The 17852-nt window shown below is 43.6% G+C and overlaps 1 protein-coding gene and 1 long non-coding RNA gene across 2 annotated transcripts in view; both read left to right on the forward strand.

Annotated features, from left to right (window-relative positions):
- si:ch211-117c9.5 (sodium- and chloride-dependent creatine transporter 1) overlaps positions 1-17852 on the forward strand; it is a 43061-nt gene that overhangs the window by 6433 nt on the left and 18776 nt on the right. Inside the window, exons 3-5 of the mRNA XM_052481835.1 lie at positions 4959-5090; positions 7442-7790; positions 8106-8238. Coding sequence (XP_052337795.1) covers positions 4959-5090; positions 7442-7790; positions 8106-8238 — 614 coding nt within the window. The remainder of the gene's footprint in view (positions 1-4958; positions 5091-7441; positions 7791-8105; positions 8239-17852) is intronic.
- Positions 16032-16952, forward strand: LOC127912471 (uncharacterized). The gene is made up of 4 exons (XR_008082840.1): positions 16032-16561; positions 16634-16669; positions 16706-16741; positions 16889-16952. It is a non-coding gene; the product is annotated as an uncharacterized LOC127912471 (long non-coding RNA).

A 17852-nucleotide genomic window follows, 5' to 3' on the forward strand; every position in this document is an offset into this window, starting at 1 on the left:
CGGCTATTTCAGACACACCTGTTGCTGAAAGGATATTAAATCGAGAACACAGCCATGCAATCTCCATAGACAAAACATTGGCAGTAGAATGGCCTTACTGAAGAGCTCAGTGACTTTCAACGTGTCACTGAAACAAGTCAGTTCGTCAAATTTCTGTCTTGCTGCCCCGTTAAGCTGCCCCATTCAACTGGAAGTGGGGATATTACGAAGTGGACACGTCTAGGAGCAACAACAGCTTAGCCACAAAGTGGTAGGCCACAGAAGCTCACAGAACGGGACTGCCGAGTGCTGAAGCACGTAAAATTCATCCGTCCAGCCTCCCGAATGGCGCAGCGGTCTAAGGCACTGCATCGCAGTGCTTAAGGTGTCACTACAGACCCGGGTTCAATCCGGGGAGTCCCATAAGGCGGTACACAATTGTCCCAGTGTCGTCTGGGTTAGGGAAGGGTTTGACCGGGGGGTGGCTTTACTTAGCCCATCGCGGTCTAGCAACTTGTGGCAGGCCTGGCGCCTGCAAGCTGACTTCGGTTGTCAGTTGAACAGTGTTTCCTCCGACATATTGGTGCAGCTGGCTTCTAGGTTAAGCGGGCGGGTGTTAAGATGCGCGGTTTGGCGGGTCATGTTTTGGAGGACGCATGACTCGACCTTCGCCTCTCCAGATCCCGTTAGGGAGTTGCAGCGATGAGACAAGATCGCAATTGCATATCACAAAAAATAAATAAAATAAAAAACATTTGTCTGTCCTCAGTTGCATTCACTCCCGAGTTCTAAGCTGCCTCTGGAAGCAACGTTAGCACAATAACTGTTTGCAGGGAGCTTCATGAAATGGGTTTCCGTGGCCGAGCAGCCACACACAAGACTAAGATCACCATGCATCGGCTGGAGTGGTGTAAAGCTTACCACCATTGGACTCTGGAGCAGTGGAAACGCGTTCTCTGAAATTATGAATCACGCTTCACCATCTGGCAGTCCGATGGATGACTCTGGGTTTGGCGGATGACAGGAGAGCGCTACCTGCCCTAATGCATAGTGTCAACTAGAGGTCGACCGATGATGATTTTTCAACGCCGATACCGATTATTGGAGGACCAAAAAAGGCAGATTTTGATTTATATATTTGTAATAATGATAATTACAACAATACTGAATGAACAATGAACACTTTTATTTGAACATAATAAAATCAATTTAGTCTCAAATAAATAATGAAACATGTTTAATTTGGTTTAAATAATGCAAAAACACAGTGTTGAAGAAGAAAGTAAAAGTGCAATATGTGCCATGTTAAAATGCTAACGTTTAAGTTCCTTGCTCAGAACATATGAAAGCTGGTGGTTCCTTTTAACATGAGTCTTCAATATTCCCAGGTAAGAAGTTTTTGGTTGTAGTTACTATAGGACTATTTCTCTCTATACCATTTGTATTTCATATACCTTTGACTATTGGATGTTCTAATAGGTACTTTAGTGTTGCCAGCCTAATCTCTGGATTTGATAGGCTTGAAGTCAAGAACAGCGCAATGCTTGAAGCACAGCAAAGAGCTGCTGGCAAATACAGGAAAGTGCTGTTTGAATGAATGCTTACGAGCCTGCTGCTGCCTACCACCGCTCAGTCAGACTGCTCTATCAAATATCAAATCATAGACTTCTGTGGCTCAGTTGGTAGAGCATGGCGCTTGTAACGCCAGGGTAGTGGGTTCGATTCCCGGGACCACCCATACGTAGAATGTATGCACACATGACTGTAAGTCGCTTTGGATAAAAGCGTCAGCTAAATGGCATATATATATAACATAATAACACAGAAATACGAGCCTTAGGTCATTAGGGGAGGCAGGGTAGCCTAGTGGTTAGAGCGTTGGACTAGTAACCGGAAGGTTGCAAGTTCAAACCCCCTAGCTGACAAGGTACAAATCTGTCGTTCTGCCCTGAATAGGCAGTTAACAGTTCCTAGGCTGTTATTGAAAATAAGAATTGGTTCTTAAATGACTTGCCTAGTTAAATAAAGGTACAACATTTATTTGGTCAAATGCAGAAACTATCATTTCGAAAACAAAACGTTTATTCTTTCAATGAAATACGGAACCGTTCCGTATTTTATCTAATGGGTGGCATCCATAAGTCTAAATATTGCTGTTACATTGCACAACCTTCAATGTTATGTCATAATTATGTACAATTCTGGCAAAGCCAGGTGGCCCATACTGTTGCATATACCCTGAATCTGCGTACAATGAACGCAAGAGAAGTGACACAATTTCCCTAGTTAATATTGCCTGCTAACATACATTTATTTTAACTTAATAGGCAGGTTTAAAAATATACACTTCTGTGTATTGGTTTTTAAGAAAGGATTGGATTTTTATGGTTTGGTCCATTCGTGCAACGATTGTGCTTTTTTCACAAATGCACTTTTGTTAAATCATCCCCCGTTTGGTGAAGTTGGCTGTCTTTGTTTGGAAGAAATGGTCTTCAGACAGTTCGCAACGAGCCAGGCGGCCCAAACTGCTGCATATACCCTGACACGGAATCCAAACCGGCTGCGCGCGTGCTCCATCGTGGATAACTTTATTTTGACCCCCTACACCAAACGCGATCACGACACGCAGGTTAAAATATCAAAACAAACTGAACCAATTACATTAATTTGGGAACAGGTCGAAAAGCATTAGACATTTATGGAAATTTAGCTCGCTAGCTTGCACTTGCTAGCTAATTTGTCCTATTTAGTTAGCTTGCTGTTGCTAGCTAATTTGATCTGGGAAATAAACATTGAGTTGTTATTTTTCCTTAAATGCACAAGGTCCTCTACTCCGACAATTAATCCACACATAAAACAGTCAACTGAATCGTTTCTAGTCATCTTTCCTCCTTCCAGGCTTTTTAATCTTTGAACTTATATGATGATTGGCATCTAAACTTTCATAGTATTACTACACCGACCGGCAACACAGTTCGTCTTTCAATCACCCACGTGGGTATAACCAATGAGGAGATGGCACGTGGGTACCTGCTTCTATAAACCAATGAAGAGATGGGAGTGGCAGGACTTGCAGCGCGATCTTCATCAGAAATAAAAAATGACTTCTATTTTAGCCCTTGGCAACGCAGATGCTCGTTGACGCGCACGTGGGTGCAATAATTGAAAAACATAGATTTCAAAATGTATTTTGCAACCCGAGCGGTGTGGTCAGCCTTTGACTCTGTTGCACAGAACGCAAGAGAAGTGACACAATTTCCCAAGTTAAAAGAAATTCATGTTAGCAGGCAATATTAAGTAAATATGCAGGTTTAAAAAATATATAGTTGTGTATTGATTTTAAGAAAGGCGTTGATGTTTATGGTTAGGTACACATTGGTGCAACGATAGTGTTCTTTTTCATGAAAGCGCTTGTTAAATCACCCATTTGGCGAAGTAGGCTGTGATTCAATGATAAATTAACAGGCACCGCATTGATTATATGCAATGCAGGACGAGCTAGATAAACGAGTAATAATATCATCAACCATGTGTAGTTAACTAGTGATTATGTTAAGATTGATTGTTTTTTATAAGTTTAATGCTAGCTAGCACTTTACCGTGGCTCCTTGCTGCACTCGCATAACAGGTAGTCAGCCTGCCATGCAGTCTCCTCATGGAGTACAATGTAATCGGCCATGATAGGTGTCCAAAAATGCAGATTACCGATTGTTCTGAAAACTTGAAATGCCATTCCGATTAATCGGTCGACCTCTAGTGCCAACTGTACATTTTGGTGGAGGAGGAATAATGGTCTGGGGCTGTTTTTCATGGTTCAGGCCCCTTAGTTCCAGTGAAGGAAATTCCCAACATCAGTGCCCCGACCTTACTAATGCACTTGTGGCTGAACAGAAGCAAGTCCCTGCAGTAATGTACCAACATCTAATGGAAAGCCTTCCCAGAAGAGTAGTGGCTGTTATATTAGCAAAGGGGGAACCAACTCCATATTAATGCCCATGATTTTAGAATGAGATATTCTGCGAGCAGGTGTCCACATACTTTTGGTCATGTAGTGTATGTATGCGTTTCATTTGACCTCAAGCTTTTGAGTCAGTTGTACTGTAAAAGGGACATATAGGATGGTTATATTTGACATAATACATACAAGCAAGAATCCCTCCTAGTGTACTTTCACTTTTACTAACGGTCTCTTTCTCATTCTCTTTCATTCTCTCTCCTTCCTACTTTCTATCGTTCTCTCTGTTCAAAGGACCATGCCGGCCACTCATGCCCAAACACTAAATGAATGAAACAATATGGTTATCTCCCTCTCAATACACCTCCTCCTTATCTATGGCCTTGTCTACCCTCCTCTCCTCCTCCTGCTCTCTCTCTTTCTCTCACTCACTTAATCTGTCCTTCCTTCTCTCTTCCCTTGTCACTGCACTGCAATAACATTTTGTTAGATAAGTTTTAGCCTAAATGCCAGCTCTAGTTCTTCAGCTTGCGATCTCTCTTTCTCTTTCTCTCTCTCTCTCTCTCTCTCTCTCTCTCTCTCTCTCTCTCTCTCTCTCTCTCTCTCTCTCTCTCTCTCTCTCTCTCTCTCTCTCTCTCTCTCTCTCTCTCTCTCTCTCTCCCTCTCTCTCTCTCTCTCTCTCTCTCTCTCTCTCTCTCTCTCTCTCCTCTCTCTCTCTCTCTCTCTCTCTCTCTCTCTCTCTCTCTCTCTCTCTCTCTCTCTCTCTCTCTCTCTCTCTCTCTCTCTCTCTCTGTCTCCCATGAGCATGTAGAAATATAAATGATATAATCATGTCTGTTATAGAGATACTTTTATCTGTCCACAACAAGTTGAACACTAGTTATACAAGCATGCACGAGGACTGTATTTGATAGATTTGTCACATAATAGAGTAGGTGTTGTGTTGTATGTTTGTGAAATATAGCCTCTGTGTTGTGTAGTGTGTGGAGTTGTGTTGCTAACATGTGTGTGTTGCGTGTTGTAGGCGTGTTCCTGATCCCCTACATGATTATTGTGTTCATCGGAGGTATTCCCGTGTTCTTCCTGGAAATCGCTCTTGGTCAGTTCATGAAGCAAGGAGGGGTCTCTGCATGGAACATTGCCCCTCTCTTTAAAGGTACTGTAATGTGAATGCATTAATGAAGAGTGAATACATGTTTCTGAGGTAGGTTTTGTCTTGTTTTATTCTGCAACCCCTCTGTCTCACACATCCTTTCTTTCGCCCCCCTATAATATAGGCTAGCATTTGGTTGTTCAAACCACCAATTTCGGCATAGATGTTGGCATTATGTAACTGAAACAACTGTCAGAATAAACAAGACTTGATTGATGAAATTTTGACATAAGAGCTGTTGTGAATATGTTGATTCTGTTGTAACTTGCAGCCCAGCTCCTCTGTCATATCATAGCATCGTCATCAACTTCCAACCTACACTCAGTTTATTAGGTACACCACCCCGTTCACGAAAATGGTTCGCTCCTACAGACAGTGAGTCACGTGGCCGTGGCTTGTTATATAAAGCAGGCAGACGGTCATCAAGGCATTCAGTTACTGTTTGATTGGACATTAGAATTGGCAAAACAAGTGATCTAAGCGACTTTGAGTGTGGTATGATTGTCAGTGCCGTGCACGTTGGTTCCAGTATCTCAGAAACACTGTGGTATGATTGTCAGTGCCGTGCACGTTGGTTCCAGTATCTCAGAAACACTGTGGTATGATTGTCAGTGCCGTGCACGTTGGTTCCAGTATCTCAGAAACACTGTGGTATGATTGTCAGTGCCGTGCACGTTGGTTCCAATATCTCAGAAACACTGTGATATGATTGTCAGTGCCGTGCACGTTGGTTCCAGTATCTCAGAAACACTGTGATATGATTCTCAGTGCCGTGCACGTTAGTTCCAGTATCTCAGAAACACTGTGATATGATTGTCAGTGCCGTGCACGTTGGTTCCAGTATCTCAGAAACACTGTGATATGATTGTCAGTGCCGTGCACGTTAGTTCCAGTATCTCAGAAACACTGTGATATGATTGTCAGTGCCGTGCACGTTAGTTCCAGTATCTCAGAAACACTGTGGTATGATTGTCAGTGCCGTGCACGTTGGTTCCAATATCTCAGAAACACTGTGATATGATTGTCAGTGCCGTGCACGTTGGTTCCAGTATCTCAGAAACACTGTGATATGATTGTCAGTGCCGTGCACGTTAGTTCCAGTATCTCAGAAACACTGTGATATGATTGTCAGTGCCGTGCACGTTAGTTCCAGTATCTCAGAAACACTGTGATATGATTGTCAGTGCCGTGCACGTTGGTTCCAGTATCTCAGAAACACTGTGATATGATTGTCAGTGCCGTGCACGTTGGTTCCAGTATCTCAGAAACACTGTGATATGATTGTCAGTGCCGTGCACGTTGGTTCCAGTATCTCAGAAACATCCAGCCTCCTGGGCTTTTCACGCACGACAGTGTCTAGGGTTTACAGAGAATGGTGCGATAAACAGAAAACATCCCGTCAGCGGCGGTCCTTTGGCGAAAACAGCTTGTTGACGAGAAATGAAAGGAGAATGGCAAGAATCATGCAAGCTAACAGGTGGGCCACAAACCGGCCAATAATGGCACAGTACAACAGTGGTGTCTGTCCTTGTCACGCATGGACTATTGCAGCAGACGACCACACTGGGTTCTGCTCCTATCAGCTAAAAACAAGAAGCAGCTCCAGTGGGCACATGATCACCAACACTGGACAGTTGAGAAGTACAAAAATATTGTCTGGTCTGGCGAATCCTACTTCCTGTTGCATCATGCAGGTTAAGGATTTGGCATAAGCAGCATGAGTCCATGGCCCTATCCTGCCTGGAGTCAACGGTACAGGCTGGTGGAGGTGGGATAATGGTGTGGGGAATGTTTTCCTGGCACACGTTAGGTCCCTTGATACCAATTTAAGCAACGTTTCCATTCCTCAAATAATTCAGGCTGTTCTGGAGTCAAAGTGGGGTCTGATCCAGTACCTGATGGGTGTACCTAATAAACCTTATAAAGTGTGTATTCTCAACAGCCCTTGGTTATTGTAAATAAGCATCTGTTCTTAATTGACCTGCCTGGTAAAGTAAACATTTCATAAAATTCAAATCTATTTCATGATTTAATTCTTGTGAAGATAACTATTTTCCTGACAGCTCTTCCCCTAGGCGGCATAGGTACCACAAAGAGATACCCGTACCTTAGTAGTGCTGGCACACAAAACACAAAGTATTAGAATTTTGGAACCTGATCTTCATAGATGTTGTTTAATGGAGATGGAATTCATTTTTCTGAGTGAGGTTTTTTATTTTTTTGTTCTCTAACCCGTTAATTTTTCTTTCTCATATATCCTTCCTCTAAATGTTTGTCCTTATGTTCTCCACTGTACATCCCCTCATCTGCCACTCCTTCTCATTTCCTCTCTCTCTCTCTCTCTCTCTCCACAGGTCTTGGCCTGGCCTCCATGGTAATAGTGTTCTTCTGTAACACCTACTACATCATGATCCTGGTGTGGGGCTTGTACTTCCTGCTTCACTCCTTCACCAACCCATTACCCTGGGCTACCTGCGGGCACCCCTGGAACACCCTCAACTGCACCGAAAACTTCCGCCGGGCTTGCCACAACCGCAGCACCCTGCCTCTCCTCTCCTCCACCCCCGATCCCTCTATCCCCACCTCCCTCCTCTCGTCGGTGGTATCCTCCCCACTCAACCTCTCATCCTCTACTCTGCTCCTCTTCAACGGCAGCTGCGTGGAACCAGAGGGCATGCGCTCGCCAGTCATTGAGTTCTGGGAGTAAGTGATCTGTGGTCTGTTGTGTTGGGTTGGTCATAGGACTGACTACCTAACCATAGGTTATTGGTTGTCTATTCTTTTTGTCTGAACTCTCTCTCTCAACTCAATTCAAAGGGCTTTATTGGCATGGGAAACATATGTTAACATTGCCAAAGCAAGGAGACAATATACAAAAGTGAAATAAACAATAAAAATGAACAGTAAACATTACACTCTCTCTCTCTCTCTCTCTCTCTCTCTCTCTCTCTCTCTCTCTCTCTCTCTCTCTCTCTCTCTCTCTCTCTCTCTCTCTCTCTCTGTGTGTATGTGTGTCAGGCGTAAGGTGCTCCGTCTCTCTGGTGGTCTGGATGAGCCTGGTGACATCAGCTCTCACATGGTCCTCTGTCTGATCGCCACCTGGGTTATTGTTTACTTCTGCATCTGGAAGGGAGTCAAAGGCACAGGCAAGGTCAGTGAACGTGTGGGTGAGTGTGGGTGTAAGGATATGTCTTTTGCTTTGCTTAGCTTAAGTTAAGGTAAGATACAGGGTTTTTTCTGCCTAGAAAAGTCTTTTCAATCTAAACAAAGTAAAAACAACATGTAGCTACTGTAGCAACATTAACGAGAATGGAATTTCTGTGTTCTTGTGAGTCTAGCTTTAGAGATTTGTCCATTCTCCACTTTGCCCTCTGACCTCAAAGCAGCTTTAGTACGGATCATAATGTCTAGACTGACAAATATAATCAGACACACTTGATAGCACACATGTAAAATCAACTAATATGTGGGACTGGAAAAACATGCGTGTGTGTGTGTTTTTCCTTAGTACAGGTATTTCCAAACGGGTACACGCGCAATGTTGTCGTGGGTACGCCAAAGAAAAATGTGATTCACATTTAAAATATAAATATAGAACATTTTTATTTAATTTTTTTCACATTTTCAAACAGTCCATTTATATTTTCCAACGGGGCTATACATTTGGGTGATGTTTTTTTCTCGCCTGAGTAGCCTCGTTTCACTGCCAAAAATAAAGTTAAACCCTCCAGTGTTCAGTGAAATAACAACACAATGTCAAATACAGGTAGCCTAGTCAAATAATGAACATCCAATCACATTAACCGTTACTCTCTCTGGGGAACTCCACTAAAGGTCCATATGTAGCCAAAGGTAGCTGCTGCTCATTCCGTTTGCTAGAAAATATAAATAGTTTAAAAAAGTAAGGCCTGCATCCATAGAGACACATAACAGCTCTACTGGTAGTACTGCTACTTCTAGCAGTACTACACCTGCACTTGTTGACAACACAAGTTGTTCTGCTTCCACGAGCACATCCAATGCTAGCATCAGTAATTCTACATGTTGTTGTTAGCCCAGCTAGCATGGACACTGACAGTTGTGAATCTGATGCAGCTGAAGACCTACTGCACCCTTATCCGGGAAAGAACCGAACAACAGACAGGGACGTTGGACCATCGAGGCGCAAATATACTATTTCACAAACTGATGAAACCTTCACTCTTGCGCAGACATTTAGAAACAAAACATGCCAATTTGAAAAATAAACCGAGAATTAAGACGTCTTTCGAGGAGTAAGACAGGCAAGCCCCATACTATTGTAGAGGACTTAATTCTTCCTGCTGCCGCGGATATGGCTGGGACAATGCTGGGGGAAAAGGCCAAAAAAACTATACAGACAATGCCTTCATCAAACAACACTGTTTCACGACGCATCAGTGACATGGCAGGAGATGTTTTGAATCAATTACTGCTTCACATACAAGCCAGTGAATTCTATGCATTACAGCTGGATGAGTCAACAGGCCTGGCACAGCTCCTGATCAATTAAGGAAGACATTCTCTTCTGCAAACCACTGCAAACCAGTGATGGTGCTAAAGCCATGACAGGGAGACATAGTGCAGTGGTAACGCGCGTGCCAGCAGTTGCACCCGACGCCACTTGGGTACACTGCAGCATCCACTGAGAGGCTCTTGCTACCAAAGGAAAGCCTGATAGCTTCAAAGACATTTTGGACACTACAGTGAAAATGGTTAACTTTGTTAAAGCAAGGCCCCTGAACTCTCCTGTATTTTCTGCACTATGCAATGACATGGGCAGTGACCATGTAACGCTTTTACAACATACAGAAGTGCGCTGGTTATCAAGGTGGCAAAGTATTGACACTTTTTTGAATTGAGAGACGAGCTTAAAGTTTTCTTTACTGACCATAATTTTCACTTGTCTGACTGCTTGCAAGATGACGAGTTTCTCATACGACTGGCCTATCTGGGTGATGTTTTTTCTCACCTGAATGATCTGAATCTAGGATTGCATGGACTCAACTATATTCAATGTGCGGGACAAAATTGAAGCTATGATTAAGAAGTTGGAGCTCTTCTCTGTCTGCATTAACAAGGACAACACACAAGTCTTTGCATTAACAAGGACAACACACAAGTCTTTGCATTAACAAGGACAACACACAGGTCTTTCCATTATTGTTTGATTTTTTTGTGTGCAAATAAACTCAAGCTTACGGACAATGTCAAATGTGATATAGCGAAGCACCTGAGTGAGTTGGGTGCGCAATTACGTATGCAGGTGTTTGCCTTTCTAAATCATGTTCAGTCAATTGAATATACCACAGGTGGACTCCAATCATGTTGTAGAAACATCTCAAGGATGATCAATGGAAACAGGATGCAGCTGAGCTCAATTTTGAGTCTCATAGCAAAGGGTCTGAATACTTATGTAAATAAGGTACTTCTGTTTTTTACTTTTAATACATTTGCAAGAATATCAAAAAATCTGTTTGCTTTGTCATTGTGGGGTATTGATAAGTGTAGATTGATATGGACAATGTTTTATTTAATCCATAACAAAATCAAAAATACGCGAAATGTGGAAAAAGTCAATGGGTCTGAATGCACTTTATACACAAAGCAAACATTTTAATTCATAATTAGCAACTATATGTGAATCGTAATAATCTAGCTATCCAGCTAGTTAAAAGGGCAAAAATTACCTAAAACTAATGTTATGCAAGGTAGATATCAATTTTTGGTGGGTCGCTAGCTACCAATTATTTGTGGCTAGCTAGCTAGCTGGCGAGTTAGACCTATTGACTTACTATTAACTTACCCATTCACTGAACCCTCTTCCAGCCAGGACAAGATGTACGTTCTTCGTGGATAGCTAGCTAGCGAACAATTCGTTATGGCTATCTATCTAGCTAACAGTAGTAGCAAGCCAGTCAGCCCTATTGACTTACTATGGGCTTGCGATCTACGCACACTACAGTGGGTATTGTAGGCAGGTAAATATGCCGAAATTACCACAGGCAACGTATCAGATGTAAATGGGCAACATTTCATTCTGACATTGGAGTTTATTTTCTCCCGATTCAGCTCAAATAGTAATAGCCGCCATTGATTTCAATAAATGTGCAAGTACTTTCTATAAAGACTTTCCATTGAAGCTTGCATCAATGCATGCTTCAAAATATTGAAAAACACCAACAGTCTCAACTTGAAGCAGCTTTGAAACAAATATCTAGTAGGAGAGGCTGTGTTTGAGAATAATGTGCATGTGTGTAGGCGGGTATGTTTCTGTTGTTTTATGTATCTTTACATATAATTGTGTGTCTATGTAGGTATGCATACGTGCTTATGTGTTCCACAGAAATAGCCAAAGCTCACAGAGCAGGGTGCAAAAAAGGAGGGTAATTGAGCCGGCCACTTAAGCCGATTAGTAACTTTCCCCTCTGTGTGCATTTGAGGGGCGGGTAGGGGGGTCCCTGCAGATCAAGGCAAATATGTTCCTTTTTTCCTCCAACTTTATTAAATACGGTTAGGAGGCTCTAACACAAGATTAGCAAAGGATACCGGGAAGTTGCTTTCTCAGCAAAATCCCAAATCTGCGTATGTGCTTCAGGGAAGAGAACAGAGCTGTGAAGTAGAACAGAGCCATGGGTTTTTCGCCATGTATCCTGGGAGGTATTATTTGACTGCGTACATGTTGGTGTTCATGTTGTGTTCCTAATGTTGTGTCAGATGAATCTGTGTGTGGGTTTGGATGCGTGTGTGTGTGTTCATGTGGTGTTGCTGTGGATTTACTCTGACCCTCAGATCTATTGTTACCTATTTTGCCGTCTCTGGAAAAACTGTGTTCTCTGTTTTGTTGGAGTGTTTGGCGCCGACAGAGATGGACGCCTCGCTTCGCATTCTTAGGAAATGATGCTGTAGTTTATTTTTTACGTGTTATTTCTTACACTGTTACCCCAGGAAATCTTAAGTTTTATTACATACAGCTGGGAGGAACTATTGGATATAAGAGCGACGTCAACTTACCAACATTAAGACCAGGAATACGTCTTTCCCAAAGCGGATCCTCTGTTTGGACCACCACCCAGGACAGTGGATCTGTTCCCAGTAGGCGACCCAAAACGACGGGGCGGTCTTCTGGTCAGGCACACCGCCCACCGCTCCCAAGTATACTACTCGCCAATATCCAGTCTCTTAACAACAAGTTAGATGAAATTCGAGCAAGGGATGCCTTCCAGAGAGACATCAGAGATTGTAACATTCTCTGTTTCACGGAAACATGGCTCTCTCGGGATATGTTATCAGAGTCGGTACAGCCACCCGGTTTCTTCACACATCGCTCCGACAGAAACACTTCTCTGGTAAGAAGAAGGGCGGGGGTGTATGCCTTATGATTAACGAGTCATGGTGTGATTATAACAACATACAGGAACTCAAGTCCTTTTGTTCACCTGACCTAGAATTCCTTACGATCAAATGCCGACCGCATTACCTACCAAGAGAATTCTCTTCGATTATAATCACAACCGTGTATACCCCCCAAGCAGACACCTCGACGGCCCTGAAAGAACTTCATTGGACTCTATGTAAACTGGAAACCACATATATCCTTAGGCTGCATTTATTGTAGCTGGGGATTTTAACAAGGCTAATCTGAAAACAAGGCTCCCTAAATTTTATCAGCATATTGAATGTGCGACCCGGCTGGCAGCATTCTGTATCATTGCTACTCTAATTTCCACGACGCATACAAAGCCCCCCGCCCTCCTTTTGGCAAATCTGACCACAACTCCATTTTGTCCCAGCCTATAGACAGAAACTTAAACAGGAAACACCCATGCTTAGGTCTGTTCAACGCTGGTCCGACCAATCTGATTCCACGCTTCAAGATTGCTTTGATCACGCGAACTGGGATATGTTCCGGATAGCATCGGACAATAACATTGATGTATACGCTGATTCGGTGACCGAGTTTATTAACAAGTGCATCGGGGATGTGGTACCCACGGTGACTTATTAAATCCTTCCCCAACCAGAAACCGTTGATTGATGGCAGCATTTGTGCAAACTGAAAGCGCGAACCACTGCTTTTAATCATGGCAAGGCAACCGGAAACCTGACCAAATACAAGCAGTATAGCTATTCCCCATGCAAGGCAATCAAACAAGCTAAGTGTCAGTATAGAGACAAAGTAGAGTCGCAATTCAACGGCTCAGACACGAGACGTATGTGGCAGGGTCTACAGTCAATCACGGACTACAAAAAGAAAACCAGCCCGTCGCGGACACCAATGTCTTGCTCCCAGACAAACTAAATAACTTTTTTCCTCGCTTTGAGGACAATACAGTGCCACTGACACGGCCCGCTACCAAAACCTGCTCTCCTTCACCGCAGCCAACATGAGTAAAACATTTAAACGTGTTAACCCTCGCAAGGCTGCTGGCCCAAACAGCATCCCTAGCCGCGTCCTCAGAGCATGCGCAGACCAGCTGGCTTTTATGTTTACGGACATATTCAATCAATCCCTATCCCAGTCTGCAGTTCCCACATGCTTCAAGAGGGCCACCATTGTTCCTATTCCCAAGAAAGCTAAGGTAACTGAGCTAAACGACTATCGCCCCGTAGCACTCACTTCCGTCATCATGAAGTGCTTCGAGAGACTAGTCAAGGACCATATCACCTCCACCCTACCTGACACCCTAGACCCACTCCAATTTGCTTACAGCCCCAATAGGTCCACAGACACAATCGCAACCACACTGCACACTGCCCTAACCCATCTGGACAAGAGGAATACCTATGTAAGAATGCTGTTCATCAATTACAGCTCAGCATTTAACACCATAGTACCCTCCAAACCCATCTTTAAGCTCAAGACCCTGGGTCTTGACCCCGCCCTGTGCAACTGGGTCCTCGACTTCCTGACGGGCCACCCCGCTGATCCTCAACACTGGGGCCCCACAAGGGTGTGTTCTCAGCCCTCTCCTGTACTCCCTGTTCACCCATGACTTTGTGGCCATGCACGCCTCCAACTCAATCATCAAGTTTGCAGACGACACTACAGTGGTAGGCTTGATTACCAACAACGACAAGACGACCTACATGGAGGAGGTGAGGCCCCTCAGAGTGTGGTGTCAGGAAAATAACCTCACATTCAATGTCAACAAAACAAAGGAGATGATCGTGGACTTCAGGAAACGGGACAGTAGTGGAGAAGGTGGAAAGTTTTAAGTTCCTCGGGGTACACATATCACGGACAAACTGAATTTTTAAAATAAATCAATTATTTGACCTTTATTTAATTAGGCAAGTTAAATAAACACATTCTTATTTTCAATGACAGCATAGGAACAGTGGGTTAACTGCCTGTTCAGGTGCAGAACGACAGATTTGTACCTTGTCAGCTCAGGGATTTGAACTTGCAACCTTTCGGGTACTAGTCCAACGCTCCACCCACACAGACAGCGTGGTGAAGAAGGCGCAACAGCGCCTCTTCAACCTCAGGAGGCTGAAGAAATTTGGCTTGTCACCAAAAACACTCACAAACTTTTACAGATGCACATTCGAGAGCTTCCTGTCGGGCTGTATCACCATCTGGTACGGCAACTGCTCCGCCCACAACCGTAAGGCTCTCCAGAGGGTAGTGAGGTCTGCACAACGCATCACCGGAGGCAAACTACCTGCCCTCCAGGACACCTACACCACCCGATGTCACAGGGATTCCATAAAGATCATCAAGGACAACAACCACCCAAGCCACTGCCTGTTCACCCCGCTATCATCCAGAAGGCGAGGTCACTACAGGTGCACCAAAGCAGGGACCGAGAGACTGAAAAACAGCTTCTATCTCAACGTCATCAGACTGTTAAGCAGCCATCACTAACATTGAGTGGCTTCCTCCAACATACAGACTCAATCTCTAGCCACTTTTATAAATCACCTTTGGATGTAATAAATAATATGATAAATGTATCACTTGTCACTTAAACAATGCCACTTTATATAATGTTTACGTACCCTACCTACATTACTCATCTCATATGTACTGTATATACTGTACTCTATACCATTTACTGCATCTTGCCTATGCCGTTCGGCCATCGCTCATCCATATATTTATATGTACGTATTATTCATCATTCCTTTACACTTATGTCTGTATAAGGTAGTTGTGAAATTGTTAGACTATTTGTTAGATATTACTGCACGGTCAGAACTAGAAGCACAAGCATTTCGCTACACTCGCATTAACATCTGCTAACCATGTGAATGTGACCAATAAAACTTGATTTGATTTAAATGAAATTATGAAATAATGAATGGCTGTTGTGAATTCTTTAACAGTGCTTTTGGAAAGTATTCAGATTCCTTTTTACACAGTTCGTTACGTTACAGCCTTATTCTCAAATGGATTAAATACAAAAAAAATCCTCATCAATCTACGCACAATACCCCATAGTGACAAAGTGAAAAAACATTTTTTTTTAAATTAATTCTTGCAAGTCTATGAAAAAGAAACATATATCTTACGTACATAAGTATTCAGACCCTTTGCAATGGGACTCAAAATTCAGCTCAGGTGCATCCTGTTTCCATTGATCATCCTTGAGATTGTTCTACAACTAGATTGGAATCCACCTGTAGTAAATTCAATTGATTGCACATGATTTGTGCAATCAATCTGGCCGCCCAGCTCTAAGAAGAGAGTAGACTGGGGTGAAGACTGGGGTGGGGTGAAGACTGGGGTGAAGGACTGGGGTGGGGTGGGGTGGGGTGAAGACTGGGGTGAAGGTTCACCTTCCAACAGGACAATGACCCTAAGCACACAGCCAAGAAAACACAAGAGTGGCTTTGGGTCAAGTTTTTGAATGTCATTGAGTGGCCCAGCCAGAGCCCGGACTTGAACTCGATCGAACATCTCTGGAGAGACCTGAAAATAGCTGTGCAACAATGCTCCCCATCCAACCTGACAGAGCTTGAGAGGATCTGCAGAGAAGAATGGGAGAAACTCACCAAATACAGGTGTGCCAAGCTTGTAGCTTCTTACCCAAGAAGACTTGAGGATGTAATCGCTGCCAAAGGTGCTTCAACAAAGTACTGAGTAAAGGGTCTGAATACTTATGTAAATGGTGTATTGTGTGTTGATTGATGAGAAAAAAAAGTATAATTATATCAATTTTTTAATAAGGCTGTAACATAACAAAATGTGGAAAAAGTCAAGGGGTCTGAATTATTTCCGAATGCACTGTAGACGTTCACACACTTGTTTGAGGAAGTTACGTCATGTCATCACACCCACCAGTGTGGAGACCCTACTCTAGCTCTTATTACCATCTTTTATGCCTAAGTTGGTTTTAGGTGGTTTGAAACAACCAATTGATATACTATAAGGTCTGTAAGTCAAGTAATAAACTAGTGTGGGAGGAAACACGAGCTGTCAGTTCACATCTCTGTTCCCTTCCCTGTAGGTAGTGTACTTCACAGCTCTGTTTCCTTCCCTGTAGGTAGTGTACTTCACATCTCTGTTTCCTTCCCTGTAGGTAGTGTACTTCACATCTCTGTTCCCTTCCCTGTAGGTAGTGTACTTCACATCTCTGTTTCCTTCCCTGTAGGTAGTGTACTTCACATCTCTGTTCCCTTCCCTGTAGGTAGTGTACTTCTTCACATCTCTGTTTCCTTCCCTGTAGGTAGTGTACTTCACAGCTCTGTTTCCTTCCCTGTAGGTAGTGTACTTCACATCTCTGTTCCCTTCCCTGTAGGTAGTGTACTTCACATCTCTGGTTCCTTCCCTGTAGGTAGTGTACTTCACATCTCTGTTCCCTTCCCTGTAGGTAGTGTACTTCACATCTCTGTTTCCTTCCCTGTAGGTAGTGTACTTCACATCTCTGTTCCCTTCCCTGTAGGTAGTGTACTTCACAGCTCTGTTTCCTTCCCTGTAGGTAGTGTACTTCACATCTCTGTTTCGTTCCCTTTAGGTAGTGTACTTCACAGCTCTCTTCCCTTCCCTGTAGGTAGTGTACTTCACAGCTCTGTTTCCTTCCCTGAATCATAAAACACGGGACGAGATGTTAAAAACTGTCCATTGTGCCAATAGATGGAATGCACTCACATGAGATTTGCCGTGATGTTGACAGAGTGGCATGGGAGGTTTATTTCTTAGACTGGGGTAAGATGTCAATTTTGGGACACATCCTCAGTAGTGTGCCTTCGAATCAGTGGGTGTTTCGGCCTTTAATCACTAAACACCCTCATCAAAGGTGGCCAGCTAAAGGGTAATCAAGCCTTAGCTTGTGTCCCATGCCCAATTAAGATGTCCCACGGGACTATGCATGGCAGGGGCGTCCTCTTCCCTGAGCCAGCCATACAGCTGACCGTATACCTCATATGCCCTCCTCAAGTTGGAGGGATCTGAATTGGGTTCTCAGGTGGGGGTGGGGGGTCATGAAGTTATAGCCCAGCAAGGGTCCTTCCGTTTGATCCAGATCCACTGGCTGCCTCTTTCAGCTGCTTGAGAAACTGCTCTGACGGTCTGCCGCAGAGCCTGTCCATGGATTCCAAGTTCTTTCAGCAACCTGATGATGGAAGAAGCCACGAATCCTCTGCATCCCACTTCAACTGGCCAGACCTTGCATTCCAGCCACGCTGAGTTGCGTCTGCTGCCAACTCTGTGTAACGCAGTTTCTTACGCTCGTAGGCCTCTTCAACAGAGTTTTCCCATGGGACTGTGAGCTCTATGATGTACACAGCCTTTCGTGAAGG

The sequence above is a fragment of the Oncorhynchus keta genome, chromosome 27, assembly GCF_023373465.1.
Source record: "Oncorhynchus keta strain PuntledgeMale-10-30-2019 chromosome 27, Oket_V2, whole genome shotgun sequence".
NCBI classification, from domain to species: Eukaryota; Metazoa; Chordata; class Actinopteri; order Salmoniformes; family Salmonidae; genus Oncorhynchus; species Oncorhynchus keta.